This window comes from Schistocerca gregaria, chromosome 5 (assembly GCF_023897955.1).
Source record: "Schistocerca gregaria isolate iqSchGreg1 chromosome 5, iqSchGreg1.2, whole genome shotgun sequence".
Taxonomy (NCBI): domain Eukaryota; kingdom Metazoa; phylum Arthropoda; class Insecta; order Orthoptera; family Acrididae; genus Schistocerca; species Schistocerca gregaria.
The window spans coordinates 377,513,044-377,538,199 of NC_064924.1; the positions used below are offsets into that span (position 1 = coordinate 377,513,044).

Consider the following 25,156-nt stretch of genomic DNA (forward strand, 5'->3'; position numbering starts at 1 on the left):
GCTACTGCTCTCATGTTCTGCGTCTATTATAGCTACACATTGGTTTCTGTACATAACCTGTCTCTCTCTGACTTTTATCCCTGCTACCTTTAGAATTTCAAAGAGTACATTTCGGTCAACAATGTCAAAATCTATCTCTAAATCAAAAAATTCTATAAACATCGATTTGCTTCTATTCAGTCAGTCTTCCGATGTATTCCTTTCAACAGTTTCACTCAATTATTGTCTAAAGCTCTCTTTGAATATCTCCCAAAACAGTGATTTTTTTCCATTTGCCCAGTTCCTATATCTTTACATTGTTATCCTTCTGCAGTTTATTCAGTTCTAGATGATAATGAATAAATTATGGTCAGAGTCCAAGAAAACGTTTTCCAGCTGAAAAACTTGGTTTTTTAAATCTCTGTGTTGGCGTTAAGTAATCAGTGGTGTCTCCAAATCTCTTCCGCCCTAAAACCTTCTTTACTGTTTCTTAAACTGTTAGGAATGATTAAATTGTGGTCTATCAGGAATGATTAAATTGTGCTCTATGCCAAATTATGCAATATGACTTTCCTCTTAATTTCTTATCTACAGTCCATGTTAGACCACTAGTTTCCTGTTATCGAATTCCGTTCCCCCATCACAATTAAATTTTCATTCACTTATCAATCTGAATAATTTATTTTATCGCATCAAACTTTCTTTCCATTCCTTTATCATGTGCGGAGATAGTAGGCATGTAAAATCCTACTTCTGTGATCGGCGTTTCGCGTCTGTCTTGGTAAAGACAATGCGTTTACTATGCTTCTGTAGTGGCTAACCTAAAGTTACAGGTGTCTCTATCCTTTACAGAAAAATAGCCAATTCCAAGCAAACTCAGGTCGAAGAACAGGACTATCACTCGAGAAACTTACGTTAGCTCTTGGTTCGAAGACATGTATGGAAATTCTCATTTTGGTCTCTTACCTATTTAATTATTCATTTGAGCGTTTCTGATTTTCCGTTTTTATTTGTAACCTTCTGGCCAGTCTCTTACGAGATTCCAACAATAGTCTGGTAGCACAGATGAGTTGCACTTGCCCTGATACCTTCTATCCATTGCTGGAATGTCTCTGTCGTAACTCACAGCGCCACCGTTGAGTGGAAATATGTCGAGATTTGAGTCCAAAAAGTGGATCTTGAGCAACACATTACAACCTAGTTCTTGGTATGGGTCTAGAAGTTCATTAGCGGCTAGATCTTCTTTTTCAGATCTTTGATTTCCAAAGAAATTGTGAATAACATTTTCGAAGACTTCCACTGCTGCTTTCTTTTCCCTTCAAGGAACCTATTAAATGTCCCATCAATAAAGAGTTTACAATTTACACTCGAAGAAATCGTAATATGCCGTCTTTATTAGTGGAGTCAGTTCATGCTGAGAAGCAAAAGTGACTTCACCACGTACATAGCAAAAGTTATTCACACTTTTAATACATTTACGTGGGACATAAAAACTAAAATAATCTGAAATGTAATCAAAATAAATTCTCTCGAGAAAATTTTGATTCTGAATATCTTTTGCACCCATGAAGATAAATAAAGGTTTGCGCTCGATCACTTATTTAATTTTTTTTCAAACACAGAAAATTACTGAGAAAGAAGAACAGAGAAACGGACATTATTTATTCAAACACAGCGTCTCGTCAAGAAAGTAAATATGGCATATTCAGTGTTGATGGACTTTATTTTCAACAACAAAAAATTACCATCATTGCAACATTTCCCTCTATCATAAAATACAATCCTAAGGTTTTCAAGAGAATAAGAGCTGAGTAAACATTTTAAACATCACATTCGTTTATTTCATATCGAAGTGAATAGGGTTTAACTATTTGACTTCGTGTTGATAGCCTCTTACTCAACTAACAAGAAGTCCTGTTCTGCCTGCCACTGCATTTCAACAGCCTAACTTCTACTTATCCATTTCTCTTTTTAAATTCTTTAACCTGCCTACCAGATTAACAGATATGACCTACAGAACACCAGATTTGTTTTTCCCAGTGACCACATCTTACTGAGTAGGGCGCAGTTTATGAGGAACTGTTCGGTATGGGTGAAACAAACATTTACACAGTGGGTGCCACAGAATTTAAACTGAACGTCGAGACTTCGTCCTCAGAAAACGAGTATGTAACTGCGAATTCTAAGCCTCAGTCAATAGTACAGGGGAGTGTAACTCACCGTACACTGTGACGAACAGACGTATGTGGCCGAAAAACAAGCTGCGTATTTTGTAACTAAATGATACATATCTCAAGATGTACTTTCTCCTAATTGTTTGACATTGCTACTTGAGGTTCAGCAGACCGTGGTCTTGCAGTTCGCGTTGCAGATTCTTGATATCGAAGCCTCAGGTTCGATTGCTGGTCGTGTCGGCGCTCTCCTCCGCTCGGAATGTGTGTGTGTGTGTTCTTGTTTGTTTGTGTGTGTGTGTCTATTGTCCTACATCTACATCTACATCCATACTCCGCAAGCCACCTGACGATGTGTGGCGGAGGGTACCCTGAGTACCTCTATCGGCTCTCCCTTCTATTCCAGTCTCGTATTGTTCGTGGAAAGAAGGATTGTTGGTATGCCTCTGTGTGGGCTCTAATGTCTCTGATTTTATCCTCATGGTCGCTTCGCGAGATATACGTAGGAGGGAGCACTATACTGCTTGACTCCTCGGTGAAGGTATGTTCTCGAAACTTTAACAAAAGCCCGTACCGAGCTACTGAGCGTCTCTCCTGGAGAGTCTTCCACTGGAGTTTATCTATCATCTCCGTAACGCTTTCGCGATTACTAAATGATCCTGCAAGGAAGCGCGCTGCTCTCTGTTGGATCTTCTCTATCTCTTCTATCAACCCTATCTGGTACGGATCCCACACTGTTGAGCAGTATTCAAGCAGTGGGCGAACAAGCGTACTGTAACCTACTTCCTTTGTTTTCGGATTGCATTTCCTTAGAATTCTTCCAATGAATCTCAGTCTGGCATCTGCTTTACCTACGATCAACTTTATATGATCATTCCATTTTAAATCACTCCTAATGCGTACTCCCAGATAATTTATGGAATTAACTGCTTCCAGTTGCTGACCTGCTATATTGTAGCTAAATGATCAGGGATCTATATTTCTATGTATTCGCAGCACATTACACTTGTCTACATTGAGATTCAATTGCCATTCCCTGCACCATGCGTCAATTCGTTGCAGATCCTCCTGCACTTCAGTACAAGTTTTCATTGTTGCAACCTCTCGCCTCTCGATACACCACAGCGTCATCTGAAAAAAGCATCAGTGAACTTCCTATGTCATCCACCAGGTCATTTATGTATATTGTGAATAGCAACGGTCCTATGACACTCCCCTGCGACACACCTGAAAGCACTCTTACTTTTGAAGACTTCTCTCCATTGAGAATGACATGCTGCGTTATGTTATCTAGGAACTCCTCAATCCAATCACACAATTGATCTGATAGTCCGTATGCTCTTACTTTGTTCATTAAACGACTGTGGGGAACTGTGTCAAACGCCTTGCGGAAGTCAAGAAACACGGCATCTACCTGTGAACCCGTGTCTATGGCCCTCTGAGTCTCGTGGACGAATAGCGCGAGTTGGGTTTCACACGACCGTCTTTTTCGAAACCCATGCTGATTCCTACAGAGTAGATTTCTAGTCTCCAGAAAAGTCATTATACTCGAACATAATACGTGTTCCAAAATTCTACAACTGATCGACGTTAGAGATATAGGTCTATAGTTCTGCACATCTGTTCGACGTCCCTTCTTGAAAACGGGGATGACCTGTGCCCTTTTCCAATCCTTTGGAACGCTCGCTCTTCTAGAGACCTACGGTACACCGCTGCAAGAAGGGGGGCAAGTTCCTTCGCGTACTCTGTGTAAAATCGAACTGGTATCCCATCATGTCCAGCGGCCTTTCCTCTTTTGAGCGATTTTAATTTTTTCTCTATCCCTCCGTCGTCTATTTCGATATCTACCATTTTGTCATCTGTGCGACGATCTAGAGAAGGAACTACAGTGCCGTCTTCCTCTGTGAAACAGCTTTGGAAGAAGACATTTAGTATTTCGGCCTTTAGTCTGTCATCCTCTGTTTCAGTACCATTTTGGTCACAGAGTGTCTGGATATATCAGCGACCTCAGTAGTCATTAGATATCGTGAGAGAGCTGAATGGGGCGCTTCGTGGAACTCATGGACATAGAACATGGTTCAAATGGCTCTGAGCACTATGGGACATAATCCTTTCATCATCCTCATCGACGCGCAAGTCGCCGAAGCGGCGTCAGATAAAAAAACTTGGATCAGGCGGCCAAACGCCCCAAAAGGGAACTCCCGGTCAAATACGTCATAAGTACGTTTCATTTTTTCCCCCACTTCGGAGAGCAGATTAATGAGAGTTGTGAGGGATTGAACTTGATTTTGAATTTATCACTTGCCCTAAAAATATGAATATTTCAATTTGTTTACCTCCCAAGCACAAGAGAGCTTGAACACCCTACACGAAACATGTCTTCAAACTACTACCCAAATTCTTTCAAACTGACAATTTGGGTGACAACGTTGTGTGGAAGTGTCTGTTGGACCTTACATGGTCTCACAACTTCTTTGCCACGGAAAAGGAAGACAGAAAAAATTGGAAAAACAGCGAAATGTGTTGTGAAGTGATTTATCTAAAAATATGAATGACATGCCTAAATGCAAAAAATAAAATAGATTAGAGAACCACTTTTTATTGACAGTAAAATATGAGCAGATGTTAGTGAAATAATTTCAATTTTCCCTCTAATCAACAATTTTTTTCAATAATCATGACTACCTTCAAACAATAAAATTTTTTTTGCAAAACTACATCTCACGTTGGTCAGTTTGATACCTCATTTGTTCATTTCCCGCTCTTTGTTTGGCTACGAAAATTCAGACAAAAATCCATAGCGTATTTTTCCCTCAAATCACTAATTAAATTTCCCTTACTTGCCCTTCTTACTTTCAAGCAACAAAATATTTTTGTAAAACTACGCCTCGCTCTGATCAGTTTTTCCATTTATCCGCTTCCCACTCTTCGTTTTGCTATGAAAATTTGGACAAAAACCGACTGTGTATTTTCCACGGAGTCTTTTTTAGCCATTCAGACTTTTAACGAAGAATAGGCGGCACTGTTATATGACATCTGTTTTCCGGAATGATGCATCGGTTTCAGAGCGTCCGTGTTAATCGCAGTGCTTTAGTGCTGTGTGCTGTGGTAAAATTAGTGCTTTCTTGTGTAACATTCCTCGATGATGTTGCTTGTTGTTTGTATCTTAGGAAACCTGAGCGGGATGGTTCTTCAGTGAAACTGATCCGTTGACGCTAACTACACAAAATGGAGGCCTTCGTTATCGCTCGTTGTTGCATCACATATTGTGTACCCTGTCGCAACCTACTCAGTGGGCACTCCATTAACTTTGGCAATGATGCCCTGCTAATATATCACCTACACAGCTCAGTGTAAATTATTCCCTTGTCTACGAAAAAACTAGAACCTGGATCTTCACCTTCCAGTCCAACCTGTTCACGTCGTTTTCTGTAAGTTGTCTAAATTCCTCCATGCCTATAGTTCCTCCACGAAAGGTCGACATAGCCATCAATCCTTGACGAAAACTGACTTCCTTTTTGATCTCTTCTGACCCTCTTCACGGAAGGATGATAAACACAACTAGAAATGTTACAGTAGTCTTCACGCTGTGGAATGGCTATGACGGACGCAATGCTAGAAAGTGCGAAAAATCGCAGGTGAAGCAAATATCTGCCGTGTTAGGATATGTGCACATAATTTAGGCTTAGATGGCCGCAACTGTGTTATCAGTGAAGGTTTTTATATTCCTTATTAGATGAAATCAAATTCTGAAACCCATGATAATATGGGACAATCGCATGGAGTAATAGTGTAGCCGGAACCCTTTCCCTGCATTCAGATATTGAGTTACCCATTGTTGCCAATTGCGCAACTTGTCATCAGTGTATTCCCTAAAGAAGCAACACACTACGATGAGCTCTAATATGCACTGCAACCAATCCATTCTTTCTGTTAACCAGGGACTGTCTTAAAAGCACAATGGTGGTACCTCTGTCGACAGATTATGGACATCCAGCCGAGATGATAGGATAATAGACAGCTCGATAAACTGATGCGATTGTGACTGTGTACAAAGTTTCTACACGTATGTGTCTACATCATTCCCATGATCAATACGGCGCAATGCGTACAGAATTTTCGAGCGAGAGTGTGCAAAAGTATAATGTACACTATGCGATTAAAAGTACCCGGACACCTCCAAAAACATTCGTTTTTCATATTAGGTGCATTGTGCTGCCACCTCTTGCCAGGTACTCCATATCAGCGACCTCAGTAATCATTAGATATCGTGAGAGAGCTGAATGGGGCGCTCCGTGGAACTCACGGACATAGAATATGGTTCAAATGGCTCTGAGCACTATGGGACATAACTTCTGAGGTCATCAGTCCACTAGAACTTAGAACTACTTAAACCTAACTAAACTAAGGACATCACACACATCCACTGTACGCAGGATTTCCACACTACTAAACATCCCTAGGTCCATTGTTTCCGATGTGATACTAAAGTGGAGACTTGAAGTGACACGTACAGCACAAAAGAGTACAGGCAGACCTCGTCTGTTGACTGACAGAGACCGCCGACAGTTGAAGAGGGTCGTAATATGTAATAGCAGACATCTATCCAGACCATCACACAGGTATTCCAAAATGCCTCAGGATCCACTGCAAGTACTATGATAGTTAGGCAGGAGTTGAGAAAACTTGGATTTCATGGACGAGCGGCTGGTCATCAGACACACGTCACGCCGGAAATGCCAAGCGACGTCTCACTTGGTATAGTGGGCGTAAACATTGGACTACTGAACAGTGGAAAAACGTTGTGTGGAATGACGAATCACGGTACACATTGTGGCTATCCGTTGGCAGGGTGTGGGTGTGGAGAGTATCAGGTGAACGTCATCTGTCAGGCCTCACCGACCGACATCGATACCTCTCCTCAGTGCAGCACTCCGTGAACAATGGGCTGCCATTCCACAAGAAACCTTCGTGCACCTGATTGAACTTATGTCTGCGAGAGTGGAAGCAGTCATCAAGGCTAAGGGTGGGCCAACACCATATTGAATTCCAGCATTACCGATGGAGGGCGCCACGAACTTGTAAGTCATTTTCAGCTCTGTGTTCGAATATTTGGTCACATAGTGTATATTAGATACAGATGCTTAAAGGAAAGAAGGAGGCGATCGTGTAGAGTTTATTTCATTTACTTCCATTTAACCTGAATGCATTGTTTCTTTTTATTTGTGACATGTGATTTTTAATGAAGTGGTAACAAAGAAATGTGTTTATTGCTTTCCTTCTGTCTTCCCTTCCTGTGTCTAGCAGTATGTGTTATATTTCATATTTTTGTACCAGGTACTTGTAATTAAGCGCAGTACTATAGTGCGGACTGTAATTAACGTATGACCGCAAAACTTCGTAGATATTATAATGCATTAATATGCAAACGATTTACGCTGCGAAGAAGTTAGTTCCTATTTGACAGCTAGGTGAAAATCTGGCGATGTGAACGCAAAAACGTACGTATAGAATTGTTTCCACATGCAGTGGATTAGTAACGGGACGTCGTCACAAGACGTCAAATAAATACTACATAACGTCGATTTCCTTATCAACCGCCACTTACACAGTTTGTTCAGTATGGACACCGGAGACGTCAACGACATGGTGTTCAGCGCCAGTTTTGCACTGGGTGGCCAAAATTGGAACTAATTTTTTTTTCCAGCTTAACTCGGTTCCGCGTCAACGCATTAGCATACCTACCAAGTTTCGCTGCCATACGATAATTACAGCCTACACTGGACCATCCCGTATTTTACAGTTGAAACTGAGCAGGGAGCAGTATTATGTAAGCGCACTTGATGCATGGAGAGCGATTGTTGTTGCTTTTTTAATGACTTATGACTTTATTGTATAACTGATGAGGTGGCGCTGAATCAAGTTATGAAGAAAAAGTATTTATGACAAAAGTTAATTAAATGAAGCGATCAGTTCATCGGACAAATACGAGGCATGAGGGATTCATTTGGTAATGGATGGAAGTATATAGGGATCCGGGTGGGGCTGGCCGGTGTGGCCGAGTGGTTCTAGGCACTTCAGTCTGGAACCGCGCGACCGCTACGGTCGCAGGTTCGAATCCTGCCTCGGGTATGGATGTGTGTGATGTCCTTTGGTTAGTTAGGTTTAAGTAGTTCTAGGGGACTGATGACCTCAGAAGTTAAGTCCCATAGTGGTCAGAGCCATTTTTGATCCGGGGGGGGGGGGGGGCTGAAGGGATTGGGGGGGGGGGGACGGAACGGAAGAAGGCTTCAACACAGCATGCAGGCTCAAATGTAGATAAGTTGCAGCACTTATGTAGAGATGAATGTGCTTGCAGAGCATAGACAGCTGCTTCAAACCAGTCTTCTGAGTGAAGACCACAACAACAATAATGTATTTTCGCGTTATTTTATCATGTAAAGCTATTGTGTTTAATGTTCAACCGTGACGTATCTCTGAAACGTACAGTACAGTTGTTGACATACATTGTATGTAAGGTTCAGGTTTTATTTTGGTATGTATTCATTGGGTTACGATGTTCTGTGGTAATCATTTTGTTAACTACCTCACAAGGTATTGCTTCTCGTATCTTTCCAGTTGCTTTATTAGATGTGATGACGATTATGACCGAAGAGCGTCATAGGGAATAATAAGCACTTTGCGATCTAGAAATATTCTGTGTGTAAGTACTCCTGTCCTACACAAAGTGAATCCATTCAGAGTAGGTGGTGCTGCCGGCGATGGAGGCATAACTGGTGGTGACGGTGACGGTGGTGGTGGTGGTGGTGGATGTCGTGCAGAGAGTTGACGCCTGTTTCCGCCCGCAGGACATCCGGTCGTTCGCGCGCAACCTGCCGGCGGAGTTCCCGTACCCGATCATCGCGGACGAGACTCGCGAGCTGGCCGTGGCGCTGGACATGCTGGACGAGTCAGAGCGCACCGCGGAGGGCGAGCCGGTGAGCGTGCGCGCCGTGCTCATCATCGCGCCCGACCGCCGCCTCCGGCTCTCCATGTACTACCCCAACACCACCGGCCGCAACGTCGAGTGAGTCCGCTGCTGCTGCCTCATCACCACTCTCCTCCCCCTTCTTCTTCCAAGCAGTGCGAAACTCGATGATCCATTCACAAGGGAAATTGTTATCATGGTTTCCTTCGTCTTCCAAGGACACATAATGCTCTAGCCAATGGTCTCCAATCGGCGACGAATGAGCCCACATGTTTCTTCAGATATATTATATTCATCTGACGCCACTCACTGACGTTAGAAATTGTGTAGAGCCACAAATCTGGGGGATGTCAATGGCCACATTTCACTTGCATTTCCAAACAGTCCTAGATATTTTCTATGGAATTAAGATCGAGTTATTTGGCGGACCTTCCGAGGTGTAGCAGCGCCTCTGGGAGTACCGCTGACGTGCAGCCCTGTAAACCTTAGAAGTGTCTGCATCAAAATGTAGGAGAAGGGCAACACTTGGTCACTGAGAGTGGCGGAATAAGCATCCTGGTTCACGTCTGCAGTAACCTGAATCTTTGGACCCAAATCATGATGCGAAAAACACCCACAGAACATCATCTGGCTTGAACTACACGCTCCGACACACTACGGGTTAAACACCTAGTTGAACTATCTACGCCTTGGCGTCTTGCATAACGGGGTAAGACGCAGCTCATCAAATGACATTACCCGCGTACCAGTCAACTACCGTCCAATTTCTGCTACTCGTTTGGCCTACTGAAGACCTCCGTTTGCAACTGATAGTCACTGACAAGGGGTATAGGTGAGGATCTTTTTACCACCACTATTTTTAAGCCATTTTACCTGGTGAGTGGTACACCTTTCCATGTAAATCCGGTGGATAAGATGTTTCCATACATCAACACAACGGCAAACTTCATTAGCGGTGTAGTCATTCGCACGTCCGATTTCGATAGTTCCCTTCTGCTATTCCGCCACATCTCCATGTTGATACACGTCACCGTTTTCACTCCACGCAACCGACTGGCAAATACACACGGCCTCACTTACAGGACTTCAGTGTATGGTCGACGTTCACGTGATGGCCAGATACCAGTTTTCTCCATATACAGCTCGTCGAAGAGACCAGTGCGCTAAGAGGGTGACTATTATTTTGTAACAGTAGAATAGGAATTCCACTGTTAGATGCAGAGGAAAGAGAGGCTATGTGGCAAGAGTACGTTGAAGATATCTACTAGGGGAAGACTTGTCTGATGTGATATAAGAAGAAACAGGAGTCGGTAAGAAAGAGACAGGCGATCCAGTATTAGAATCGGAATTTAAAAGAGCTTTGGAAGACTTAAGAAGGGATAGATAACATCCCATCAGAAAGGATAGATAACATTCCATTCAGAATTTCTAAAATTTTCGGAGGAAGTGGCAAGCAAACGACTGTTCACGTCTGTGTGTAGAATGTACGAGTCTGGCGATATATCATCTGATTTTCTGAAAGATATCATCCATACTGTAGGAGACGACAAGTGCGAGAATTATCATCCAATAAGCTAAACAATCCATCCATCCAAACTGCTGACAACAATGACATGCAGAAAAATTAAAAAAGAAAATTGAAGTTGTGTCAGATTAAAATCAATTTGGCCTTAGGAAAGGTAAAGCCACCAAGAGGCAGTGCTGACGTTGCGGTTCATAATGGAAACAAGAGTAAAGAAAAATCAAGACATCTTAATAAGATTTGTCGACCTGGAAACAAGGTTCGACAACTCAACATGGTGCAAGATGTTAGAAATTTAGAGGAACATAGGGGTAAGCTATAGGGCGAGACGAGTAATACACAATAGGTACAAGAGCCAAGAGAGAATAATAAGAGTGAAGGACGAAGAACGATGTTCTCGGTTTAAAAAGGGTGTAAGACAGGGATGTAGTCTTTCCCCCCTATCGTTCAGTCTGTACGAAGAAGCAATGACGGAAATAAAAAAAAAAGGTTCAGGGGTGGCATCAAAATTCAAGGTGAAAGGATATCAATTATACGATTCGCTGATGACATTGCTATCCTGAGTGAAAGTGAAGAAGAATTACATGATACGCTGAACGGAATGAACAATCCAATGAGTACAGAATATGGACAAAGAATTAATCGAAGAAAGATGGCCGCGCGAGTTTGGCCGATCGGTCGCAGGGGCTGCAGTCATTGTGCGGCTGGTCCCGGCGGAGGTTCGAGTCGTCCCTCGGGCGTGGGTGTGTGTGTGTTTGTCCTTAATTTAGATTAAGTAGTGTGTATGCTTAGGGACTGATGACCTTAGCAGTTAAGTCCCATAGGATATCACACACATATTTTTGAAGAAAGATGAAAGCACACTTCAAGGGCAACCTGGATTGAGGAGGGAGGTGTGCTAGGGTAGTCTGCGCAGTTGTGCAAAGAAACTGTGCCAGGGTGGCGTAGTGGTTTGCGCATCTGCCTAGTGAGAAAGAGACCCAGTTCGAATCCCAGCCTTGGTATAAATTTTCATACGTCATAGATGTTTGAGACTTAAAAAGTTTCATTTGAACTTCCTATCCACCTATTTGCATGCTCATCTTCATGGACTTCACCAAACTCCCTCAGTTCTGGTATGTGTGTAGGCCTAATTAGTTAATTTGATCAGTGCCGTAACTAGACTTGTACGGCGCAGCTCAAAGGGAGTGTGATGAGGCACTTCACCTGGCTAAGCACACCATCAAGATCCAGATAAACTGCTCCCTGAATTTAAACTGTCATGAACAGTTACCGCACAGTATCTAATCCGGTTTCTCGGTCATCACAAATCAGCTCACGCTGTGGGTATTTTTAGAGAAATATAGGCCATTACCATAAAGTAACATGGAATGATCTCCACAGAGGTCAAAACATCAACTTTAGTAACGCAGATTAACAAAGCACAAAGACTATACTGTTCAAGAGAAGAATGCTCAACAGTAAGTAATAACCCTATCACACTTGTAAGTATCATCACAAACATCTCACCACTTTCGCTCTCCATATAAGGTAATGTAAATCAAATCCTCGACAATATTACGGATCAGTTATATTATCAACAAGCGGCGAGGCTCTATTCAACGCAGAAGCTACTGAAAACTCGCCAGGATGTAATCTTAGTGTTACAACGTTTAGGTGACCATTCGCTCCCTCGAGGTCGAAACTGACACCCGCAATAACGGACGCATTGTTATTGACTCCAGCACAGAACAACAGGTACTGTCCGACCGGAGAGCCTGTATGTAACGCCGCGTGCAGTGTTAGACTGTGTGTGCTAATTAGGAGTACAAAATATGCAGGAAGTTACAGGTGTCTGCAGCCTGCTCATAGCGCAAGAACGCAGATGAACATTCCTTTTCTCACGAAATACAACTAAGGAGGTGTGAACAGGCTTACGAAAAAAATTAATGGAACAATTTTTACACATGGGAAAAGAGATCGAAGAAAGAGCATAAGAAACAAAAGCTCTTTTCTGTAATATCCTAAGCCCACATAATGAAAAATTAGGCCGAAAACAGACGCACACTTAACCTGTTTGCAACTTGGAGGAGTTATATTTTCTCCCCTGATCGGGGCGTTAGCATGTCGCCAGATAAGTCCATTGAAAGGGGCTCTCGTTTAACAGTCTGAGACTTACTACCAATTATGTTATCCGTAACTGGAGTGATTTTAGGAAGGGACGCTCCCAGAACGAGATTATTTTCAGTATTGAAAGATTCTACAGAATCAGCGCGAAGACAATCTAAACACACAAAGCTTTTTGACTCGGTCACTAGAAACAGACGATAGACAGTAGTAGAACATAGAGAATATCCCATACATCGTATACAGGTAATCGGAAACTTGTGTGAAATTGCCGCGTGGGATTAGCCGAGCGGTCTTGGGCGCTGCAGTCATGGACTGTGCGGCTGGTCCCGGTGGAGGTTCGAGTCCTCCCTCGGGCATGTGTGTGTGTGTGTGTGTGTGTGTGTGTGTGTGTGTGTGTGTGTATGTGTGTCCTTAGGATAATTTAGGTTAAGTAGTGTGTAAGCTTATGGACTGATGACCTTAGCAGTTAAGTCCCATAAGATTTCACACACATTTAAACATTTTTGTATGAAATTTCCAAGATAATCGTAAACACAAGCGGCTCAAAAACGGAAGAGATAATAATAAATCACGGCGTCAGGCTAGGATGTAGCTTTTCACCGACACTCTTTAACATCTGTATTGAGGATCTTACAAGAAAATGAAAGAATCAAGTAAGAAAATATACAACTAAAAAGAAGCTATCATCTGAAAGCTATACTGTACGCAGATGATGCAGTCTTAATACACAAAAAGGAAGCAAATTTACAACGCTCCCTGTATAGATTATATGAACTAGGAATCTGAAAATAACCACCACTAAAATTACAGCTATCCCTCAGTATGGGAAACGACCAACCCAATCAAAAATTGTTACTGAAGAGAAGGTTCAAAAATGGTTCAAATGGCTCTGAGCACTATGGGACTTAACATCTGTGAACATCAGTCCCCTAGAACTTAGAACTACTTAAACCTAACTAACCTAAGGACATCACACACATCCATGCCCGAGGCAGGATTCGAATCTGCGGCCGTAGCAGTCGCGCGGTTCCGGACTGAAGCGCCTAGAACCGCGAGACCACCGCGGCCGGCCTGAAGACAAGGCCCCGGAACAAGTCCCCATTTTTAAATGTGTAGGATGTACAGAAAAAAATCGATAAACTTCAGTAGGTATGTGAAACTACGTGTAAAACATCAAAGAATGAGACGAAGAAAGAGGCAAAATTAAAGTTTTCCAAAGCAGTAGCCTGCACCATGGTTGTGAATCTTGTACTGAAAAAGAAATAAAGACAGGCGAGCTTGCAGGAAAGGAATGTAGGAGAAGAAATAGTAGTGCTTAAACAATAAAGTGGAAGAAGATAAAGAGAAATGGAGGCAATATCTTAAACGCGTTTAACTAGTCAGAATTCCAGTTCTTGTAAACAAGTACAAGCCCTTAGGAAATAAGACACAATCGAAAGACACAATTGAAGTGAAGAACAAGAACTTAAAAGTTTGAATGTTTTGAAAAATCTCACGGGAGAGAGTTGACTAGCATTAGATAAAACTGATATTATGTAGGGGAGTGAAATTGAAAGAGAACAGAGTTCTAGTAACGTGACTATTATGAAGGTAATGGGAACGGTTCCTGTTTGTCATCCTAATGAATAAGAATGTGGATAACAGTGGCGAGTTTCTGCAAGCAACCTGTTAACGATGTTGAAAAAGAGATAGTATCTGCGATCATTTTCAAAACAGTAAAATACGTGGAATAGGATGAAAATGTAGTAGTTATGAGAGATTAGAATCTAAACAGGCGAGATCAAGAAAGAAGTGCTCGGATTAAAAAGGTTGCAAGACAGGGATATAGTCTTTCACCGGTATTGTTCAATCTAGACATCGCAGAATCAATCATGGATTTAAAACAAAGCTTATGTAGTGGGATAAAAAGGCTGAAAAGATAATTATAAGATTTTCTGAGGACATCCCCTCCTCAGTCGAAACGTGGAAGAATTACAGGACATACTGAATATAATGAGCAGTCTGCTGAGTGCGGAATATTGATTGACAGTAAACCGAAGGAAAATGAAAGTGACGAGGAGAAGCAAATTTAAGAGCAACAATATATTTAACATCAAAATTGGTGTCCGAGAAGGTGAGCAAATGAAGGAATTCTGCTACCTTGTAAGCAAAGTAACACGCGAAGGACGAAGTAAAGAGGACATAAAGAACAAACTAGACGGCATTCCAAGAAGTCTGCTGGTATCAAACATCGGCTTTAATTTCAGGAAGAAGTTTCTGAGAATGTATATTGGAGCACAGCATTCTATGTAAGTAAATCATGAACTGTGGGAAATTGGGAAAGCAGCAAAATTGAAGTGTTAGAAATGTGATACGACAGGAAAATTTTGAAAATCATGTGTGCCGATAATACAATGAATGAGGTGGTTCTCTGCAGAATCTGCAAGAAGTGTTACCCGTGGAAAACATAGATAAGAAGACGGCTCAGCATGAGAGGACATGTGTTCAGACATCTAGGAAAAACTTTTGTGGTATTAGAGGGATCCGTGGAAAGTAAAAACTAGTGGATGACAGAGATTCAAATACAGCCAACAAATAATTGAGGAGATTGGTTGCAAGTTCAACTCTGAGATGAAGTGGTTTGCACAGGAGAGGAATTCGTAGCGGGCAGCATCAAACCATCACAAGATGATGTATCCCCTCCCCCCCTCCTCCTCCCAAACAAAAAATAAAACAAAAGAAATTGAAAAGAATGCAATGAGAAAAACATGTGCTTGGTGAAAGGAAAAACACAGAAGAAGGCTCATTCTTAACCGAATCCAGGTATCTTCTCCTTGGTCTTCCCCAACTCCTCCTACCCTCTACTGCTGAACCCATGAGTCTCTTGAACAGTCACGATCGAAAAATATCATTTACTTAAAATGACCGATTTCGGTAGCTACAGTAGGCCATGGTCAGATTGATTGCTCTAGTTACTGGAGACAGCGACGTGTTGAGCAGTCGCGTGTTGTCATAACTTGAGCAGTTATCGCCTTGACAACATGCAGCTGATCAGCACGTCGCCAGCTCCAATAACTGTGCAATCAATCTGAACATGGCCTACTGTACATGCCGAAACCGGTCATATTAAGTAAATGATATTTTTCGATCGTGACTGCTTCGTCACAAGTAAAGAACACAAGTAAGATCACAGTATGTACTCTGTTTCATTGTAGAAAAAGACTTTCCTTTCATTTTGCACATGGAAAGATGTACAATAATTGTATACTGACTTTTGGAGATGGGGTTATGAGATCTAAATCAATAATTTGAAAACCACTGTCAGATGCGTTGCAGACGTAACTTCTCAGTATATCAAATACTAGGACGAGAAGAATTTGACAGAGGATTGAAAGACCTAAGTCGAAACAGGGCTCCGGTAGTAGACTTTCCCATGTGGTGCACAAGATGTATGAGGCAGGCGAAATAACCTCGAACTTCAAGAAGAATGTAATAATTCCTATTGAAAAGAAAGCAGTTACTGACATGTGTAAAATTTATCATATTATGGTTTAATAAGTCATCGTTGCAAAATACTAACACGAAAATGTAAATGTACGAAAACGTGGGGCAATACTGACCCTACGACATATCTCAGAAGATAGGTCATCGAAAGTCAAACCTACTTTTATAGCATTTGTAGACTTAGAAAAAGCTTATCAGGGGTACAATCAGGGAGCGAAACGTTATCTACAAATGGACGGCAGGGGCATGAAAGGGAAGCAGTGGTTGAGAAGGGAGTGAGACAGAGTTGTAGCCTACCACCAATGTTATTCAAACGGTATGTTGAGCAAGCAGTAAAGGAAACAAAAGAAAAATTTGGAGCAGAAATTAAATTTCAGGGAGAAGAAATAAAAACTTTGAGGTTTTCCGATGACATAGTGATTCTGTCAGAGACAGCTGAACGGTATGCACAGTGTATTGAGGATATAAAACGAATACCAACAAAAGCGAAACAAGCATAACGGAATGCAGTCGAATTGAATCAGGTGATGCTGAGGAAATTAGAATACGAAACGAGACACTTAAAGCAGTATATCAGGAAGAGAATAGAATCTTTTGAAACGTGGAGTTTCGAAAGAATACTGAAGATTAAATGGGTACATCACGTAACTAATGAGGTGGTACTTAACAGAATTGCGGAGACACGAAGTCTGTGGCACAACCTGAATGGAAGAGAGGATCGGTCGATAGGACATATTCTGAGACATCAAGAGACCATGAAATTCAGCACTGGAGCGAAATGTGTGGGGTAATAACCATAGAGGGAGGCCAGAAGATGAATATAGTAAACAGATAAAAAGGACGTAGGTTGCAGTAGTTGCTAGGAGATGAAGAGGCTTGCAGAGTGGCATGGAGAGCTGCCTCAAACCAGTATTCGGACTGAAGACCACAACAACCCATCGATTTATTCCTGTTCTGGTCGTCAGATGGAGCGCGAAAAATATAACTGCTTAAATGCCATTGTGGGCGCTATAAAATAGTCTGAAGTCCGCAGTCCCTACGTCAGAGATACCTAGCGGGGTGTAGTATATTTCTAGACTCATTACTTAGTACTGATGGTTTTAATTTTTTTATAAGGAGTCTATCCCAAGTTAATTCCTGCCAGTTTAGATTTTTCATTATTTCATTACGCTCTTTCGTAGATCAAACGAGCTTGTGACCAATCGTGCTGTCTTTCTTTTTACATCATTGATTCCTCTTTGCATAACAGTCAAATGACAAAAAATACACATATACAATATTTTGTGCATATTCACGTATGTTATGTAACATAGACTGCACTAATGAAAGAAAAGAAAGAGTAAAAAGAACTAAAGAAAATTATGCCTGAAAGCCTCCAGGCATACACACTGTTGCCTCCCTCCCCCTTCCCCCCCCCCCCCCCCAAAGGGGTACCGTTATTCAGATTTGTAGAACTGTCGCACGCAATCGTTGATTTGCTAAGAAATACGTTTATGAACGGTACTCATTGCAGATATCGAAATCAGTCATTCGTCGAAATTGTGACTGGTTGCAGTAATTTTTTATAACTGCTGTAACATTCTTGTAACCTTAATCAAAACGCTATCTCACATTCATACATATGTTTTCTGTTACAGTGAGATACTGAGGGTAATCGATTCACTGATGCTCACCGAAAGACTTCGCGTCGTCACCCCAGTTGACTGGACGGTAAGTAGCGTCCATAAATCAGAATAATGCGACGGCAAGTCGCAGCAGTGTTAATGTGTCACGATACGCGTTGATTAGTCGTGAAATACTACCGCTGCTGATGCAATCACTAATTCTCGCACAGAGCACAATGGCGATGTTTCCAGTAAAATTTTGTTCTTATTATGTTGGTATACATGAGCGATTCTGCAAGTCAAGTGTGACCTCTAACCTTATTGCTGTAGTCAAGCCTTGGTCTCCCTCTACAGTATATATTCCGCACACTTCTTCTCAGTACCAAACTGACAATTCTTTAGTGCCTCGAAATGCGTGGACATCAACCAACCCCTTCTTTTAGTCAAGCTGTGCCATATATTGATTTTCTTTCCATTTCGATTTAGTACCTTCTCTTTAATTATCCGATCTACACATCTTATCTTCAGCATCACATTTTAAAAGTTTCTGTTTTGTTTATCACCCACGATTCACTTACGTATAAGGCTACGCTCCAGACACGTACCTACAGAAAAGATTTCCTACCACTTAAATTTATATTCAGTGTTAAGAAATTTCTCTTCCTCGGAACTGCTTTTTTTGTATTGCCAGTGTTTTCTATGTCCTCTCTAATTGGACCGTCAGTTTTGTTGCCACCCAAATAGCATATCTCATCTACTACCTATAGCGTCTTATTTCCTAATCTGATTCCTTCAGCATGGCCAGACGTTATTCGACAACAGTCAGTTACCCTTGCATTGCTTTCGTTGATGTTCATCTCGTCACCTCTTTTCGAGACAGTATCCATTTCGTTCAATTGATCAAGTCCTTTCCTTATCTGATAAGATTACAATATCGTCGGCAGATCAGTTTTTTTCCTGAACCTTGATTTCATTTACAGATCTCTGGTTGGTTTCCGTTACTCCATTCCGAACTCACAGATTGAACAGCATCGAGGATAGGCTACAATTCTCTCTTACTCCTTTCTGAACTACTGCTTCACTTTCATATCCTTCGACTCATAATTGGACTCTGATATCTGGATATGTTCTGGATAACCTTTCATTCAATGTATTTTATGCCCGCTACGTTCAGAATTTCAAAGAGATTGTTCCAGTCAACATTATCGAAAGCTTTACCAAGAGCGTTCCTTCATTTCTCCGGAAACCAAACTGATCTTCCCCTAGGTCAACTTCCACCGATTTTCCTATTCCTAGAGTGAATGTAACTGCTGAAAAAATTCGTATCGGTAGTTTGGAGTCATGAATTATTAAACTGACGATTCGGTAATATTCGCACTTGTCAGCACCAACTTTTTTTTAGAATCCGAAGTACATCATTGGCAAAGGCTCACTCAGTAGGCAGTCCGCTTCCCATGGACATCAGGGCTGGAACGCAGGGTTAGTTACATCACAGACACCATCTTTAACGACATTACACTTCGCTATAAGTACAGTATTACTCCGATATGCATACTACATTTGTTTGTTTCATAAATGTTCTCAACAGGAGCATAATTTCATGTTCCTCTTTCTTTTATGACTATCATGTTTCGCCAAATTCGAATAATCGCCATTCCATGATTTTTTGAAGAGATAGACAAAGTTTTAATTAATACCTCGCTACCATGGGACATGATGGTGTAAATCCTATACATATTCAACCTTCAATGCAACAGTATTTTCCCAGCAGTGGATGACCTTGTGTAGACCCTAGCTGTAGAAGTCTGCATTTTGGTCGTTTAGGAAACGATGCTCCTCGAAAATCATTCTTCGTCATTTCGAAAATGCCAACTTCTCAATTGGTTCATCATCGAACGAAAGAGTAGGAAGTCACTGAGTACCATATAAGGGATAATACGAGAATGAGGCAAACTTCGATAATCCAGAGAAGCAGCGTGTCTGAGTCGTGCACAGAATAAACTGGGATATTGTCGCGGAACAAGAATACCAAATTGGACAGCTTCCGGTGACGCTGCGTCACGAGCTTTCGGTAGCATGCTACTGGATAGTGTGCCACTAACGAGCATATACTGTTACCACACCGTGGCATTTCTGCTGTTGTCTTGGTTCGGTGGCTTTACGAATGGAAGTGATCAGTCGCAGAAGACAGGTATTGGCGATCTTTTTTCATGTTCCAAAAGTTATACAAAATGTTGAAAACTGATCCATGACTCAAATGCATTTTTTCCACTATCGCTTTATTGTGATTCACCGGTGTTCTAGTATTGGTATCTCCACTTCTCTTCCCGGTTCTTCGAAAGAGATGAGCTGCCTTTTAGTCCTGCATCGTTCAGATTTAACTGATCATAGTTTGGTGCGTTCTTCACAGAGAGATGGGCTGCCTTCTAATTCTTCATCGTTCAGACTTAAATGACAATATTGGAAGCATCTGTGCCAGTACCTACTACGTCTTACAGACTTTTGAGTAAAGGAATGAGCCATGGCCACATTCTGACTTTCGAGATTAATGAACTCTTACACTTTCTTTTGTTTAATATTTTTGTTATTATGAAATTAACAATAGCAAATATTTACGATGTAATGTGCCTTCCAGTGGTTGCTTTGGCGCAAAGCCCTCTCACATACTACAGAGCTGCCGGCACTTTGAGACAATCAGGATGATGCTTACGTTAAACAGTTTCACTGCAAGAATGTTTTAAAAAAGTACCTGAAATTTATACAGTCTCCAACAATTTAGGACACCGATCCACTTTTTCAATACCGACACTGTAGCTGCTGATTTACATATCTTCAACAACGTATACCTCATATTCCCATTAACGCCTTTCTCTGATGTTGGATCCGGACAGAAAAAATGACCCACAGGGCCTAAGCAAGGAAGAGGTTTGTTGGGGTCCTCTGTCTTTGCTCATGCGCTCACTTGGTGCCTCTGTTCAGTGGCTTTTCAGAGTGATTCCTTTATTCTTCATTTTCAATCTGGTTACGAGCTGTAAATTTAAGATATATTTTTTAAATCTTTAATATGTTCATTAAAAGATTGTCCATTCCTTAATGGGCTACAATTCTCTTTCCCAGCAGGAATCCTAAATACATATCATTTCAATAGCCCACATGTTGCCATGGTTGTTTAGGGTACGCTGCAGAAGTTTCTCTAGGAAGCCCTTACACGTACTGCATACTGTCCCGATCTCTTCCCAAGCGATTTCCATATTTTTGCAGTCCTTAAGAAAGACATATGCGGCCTTCGATTTGTTTCGAATGAAGAGGTGCGCGTTTGGGTACTATCATGGTTACGTAGGCAATCGAAAGCTTTTTTCCATGAAAACACTGACTGTATTGTCTCAGTGTGGGACAAATGAATTAAAAGGTAAGGCGATTACTTTTGAAATAATAAACAATTTACTACTTCTTTTCTATATGTCTCGTTTACATTTGAATGCCCCTTATGCAAATATACAACACACTGTTGTGTATTTGTATACTTTAACCGTCTCCAGATGTACTAAAAATGTGGAATTCCAAATGAAAGTTCGCCACATTCAACAGTCTATGGACATGGCCCATTAACTTCTTGGAAGTTGAGAGGTCGAGAAATGTATACTCCACGGCAGATCTCTAACTCACCTAGAAGAATCACTTCCTTTCCAAAAACTTGCAAAACTGAAGCGTTCATATGTTGATGTACTATTGCTGAACACTTGTACGGACTCTGCACTGACTGATTGTTGCAGCGGTGTTACCTTCAAATGCGGGAAGCAAATCATCGCGCGTTAGTACACTTTGTCTCTGGGATGCGCCTTTTTCTTTTTGTTCCTCTAGCGGTACACTGCGGTACTGTGGTGCAGGGATTTCACATAGAATTACCAAAAATAGCCATACCGTTCAGTGACACTAGTGTTGCGTTTCCACAGTGACGACGCATTTTGCAGGGCAAGACTGTGTTTGCACGTAGTAAATGATGTGAAACATCTGATAAAACGTTGAATACACTTGACTTTACGGATACAAATAGCGTTCATAAGGACTCTGTATGCCTGTTAGAAAGACGTCTGAAAATGAAATGGCTAATTCAAGTTATACTGGAGATCGATCGGCTGTTCAAGTCCAAGTTAGTTAAAAATACAGCAAAACTGAGAAAAGGATGGTAGATAAAATTGTCCTGTACCAAATTAAATTACAGACTGAAAAATAAACGCAAAAGATAAACCCAGCACATGTGACAGGAGATATTAAACAAGAACAGGGAGTTAAAATCGTAGTGAATGATAATCTCACTGTCTGCTGCTCTCTAGCTTCAGTCAACTGTCTTGAATCGATAACTTGCCATATTTTCGTTCCTACTTGTAAGAAACAGACCCTACGAGCAGGTGTCAAGAACTTCCCGTCCTTGGATGTAGACCTGTTATACCGATTGGTTATAATTAAAGAGCAGCTACATAGAGAGGTCCAGTGCGGGCTACAATTTTCATATGGCAGTGAAAATTGGGAGGTATTCTAATGCGTTAATGCGGAACCGATTTCCGCTGGAAAAAGATTAGTTTCAGTTTTGGTCAACAAGTGCAGATCTGGCCCTGTGACTGCTATAGAGATATAAAAATGTTTCCATATGTAATGGTTTAGGAACAGGGCTTGGGCAAAAGAGGTCAAACAAGAGAGAAAGGAATGGTGTTGCATTTAATAAAGCTTTTTGGCGTATCAAATGACAGCGAGGATGTCGTAACGCCGGCCGGTGTGGCCGAGCGGTTCTAAGCGCTTCAGTCCATAACCGGGCGACCGCTAAGGTCGCAGGTTCGAATCCTGCCTCGGGCATGAATGTGTGTGATATCCTTAGGTTAGTTAGGTCCAAGTAGTTCTAAGTTCTAGGGGACTGATTACCTCAGATGTTAATTCCGATAGTGCTCAGAGCCATTTGAACCATTTTTGATTTCGTACCGTCATACAAACTGTGTACAGTGCCAGATTTACAACTGGTTGCCAAAACTGGAACTAATTTTTTTCCAGCGTAAACAGGTTTTATATTAACTACGACGTTTCACTGAAATCCGATAATTACAGGCCACACCGGACTTCCGTGAGTAGCAACTCTTTAATTATTACCATCCAATAGAAAATTAGGTAACTATGAGATTCCTCTAATACAGATTGCCAGTAGAAGTCATGAAGTAACATTCTTTTATTTTGTTTTTCAGTTTCTTTTCGTTGTCTCTCAAACTCTTCAAATCACTAGGCCAGTATTGATATTCGCCCCTGTAAACGGCGGCATCAGTTCGGAAAGACTTGCCTCGCTTCTGCACTACGACGTGATAAGGGCATGGGAGTTCAATGTATGCCAAGACTGCAGACATGTTGCTCCTAACGTAACTTTATGTTTTGTAGGGAATAATTAAAGGTTTATGACTACTATCCTCTGTACATAACGCTGTGTGTGGCCGCACGCTGTACCAGTTGGTGTGACGCGCTGTGTTCCAGAGCCGGACAGAGTGCCCGAGCGGCTCTAGGCGCTATAGTCTGGAACCGCGCGACCGCTACGGTCGCAGGTTCGAATCCTGCATTGGGCATGGATATGTGTGATGTCCTTAGGTTAGTTAGGTTTAAGTAGTTCTAAGTTCCAGGGGACTGATGACAGAGGTTTAAGTCCCATAGTGCTCAGAGCCACTTTGAACCATATTTCGGTGTTCCAGATGGGGGACGACCTGCTGGTGGACACGACGAGCGGGCCCTCGCTATGCGGCACCGTGCCGCGCGCCGCCGTGCCGGAGAACCGCGTGGAGACGGTGCAGATGCCATCCGGCCTGGCCTACGTGCGCAAGACCAAGTTCTACTACGACTCCTCGCCCTCCACCTGCGAGTTCTGGGACAGCTGAGCACCGGCGTGTCTCGCACGGTCTCCTCACTGTTTCTGTGCATCCGAGAAGCCCGAGAAAACTACCTCGTCATCATTGGCGTATCTCCGCTACGGACACTGCATTTGTAAAATCTTCAGACACACTTTAAATGATTTTCACAGCCGTACATTAACACTGCAGCCATACTTTAAAGGGTAGCATCGGACTGTAATGTTTGTATCTTTAAGACAGCTAGTTTCTGTATGATAATTATCATTGTGGTTGTACTGAAAATAACGTATGTTAATTAAATATAAAATACTCGGAATAATCGTTTAAATTTATCACTTTCTCCGGTACTGTCTGATCATTTCTTTGTTAATTTTTCCACGAACTGCTGAGCACTGGCCTCACATTTGACGAGATTCTTCTTAGTTTGCTTCCTAAAGTTAAACACGTCATATGCACCTGGCAGAAATGGCGGTGGTTGTAGGCGGACACACACTATGATGACGCTGTTTACCGGTCCCTGCAATGTGCATGTAACAGATCTGCAGTGACACGCTCAGCAACGTGCTCGTGTTCTAGCAGGTGTTTCTATAAGTAATTAGCTTCTGCAATGGTGGGGTATGGACACATTTTGCAAATCGTCACTCAAAACTGGTAAAACTGTTCAGCTATTAAGAGCAAGATGAAACATAGGAAAATGTTGGTTATACTGTTCACAATCTATAGTCGCCTGTTAGTTAACATCAATCATTAATGCTTTCTGACGATGACTGATATCCTCTATTTATCGTTCCTGGTAGATATTAAATAAAATGCCCAGAAAATACTTCCTGCGCCCTAAAATAGGCGTCTAGCGTGACATCATCCGCACCCAAGGAAGGTGATGCAAGTTGGGTAGCCCATCCTAGACTGCATGAAATACGTGGGGTGTTTAATAAGTAATGCATTTTTTCTGAAAGCAGGTTAGTTTCATTCAGGATTCAATACACCATATTACTATTTTCGCTACAAAACCCTATTTTTCAGCATAGTCTTCATTCAGTGCGACGGTGTCATGTTACTGCCAGGGTCTGTATGTCCGCACTGTACCACTCTACCAGTCTACGTCGCAGCCACCATCTAGCTGTATCAGTAACGGCCCCATGTGGTGCTTCCCGCAGAGGGCATTCAGCCAAACAGATGGAACCCGAGAGGTGCGAGATCCGGGCCGTAAGGTGGATGAGCAAGAATAGTCAATAAAGTTTTGCGAGATTCTCTCGGGTACTCTGACTTGTGTAAGACCTTGCGTCTTCATGGAGATGCAGAAGTTCGTTTGAATTTTTGTAGCGACGAATACGATGAAGTCCAACATTGCAGGAGGCACAGTTATGTGCGGTCGGCCAGCTCGCGGAAGACCGGGCGTGTTTGCCCGAGCTCGTTGCAATGACGACAGGCTCCTCGCCCAA

The 25,156-nt window shown here is 42.0% G+C and overlaps 1 protein-coding gene across 2 annotated transcripts in view; it reads left to right on the forward strand.

The window, feature by feature from the left end:
* LOC126272382 (peroxiredoxin-6-like) overlaps window positions 1–24,033 on the forward strand; it is a 122,905-nt gene extending 98,872 nt beyond the window's left edge. The window contains exons 3-5 of one of the 2 annotated variants that reach the window (XM_049975199.1): window positions 8,999–9,216; window positions 17,869–17,941; window positions 23,559–24,033. In XM_049975199.1, the coding sequence (XP_049831156.1) occupies window positions 8,999–9,216; window positions 17,869–17,941; window positions 23,559–23,741 (474 nt within the window). In that variant the 3' untranslated portion in view covers window positions 23,742–24,033. The remainder of the gene's footprint in view (window positions 1–8,998; window positions 9,217–17,868; window positions 17,942–23,558) is intronic. The other variant, XM_049975198.1, reaches the window with a different exon arrangement.
* The last annotated feature ends 1,123 nt before the right edge of the window (window positions 24,034–25,156 follow it).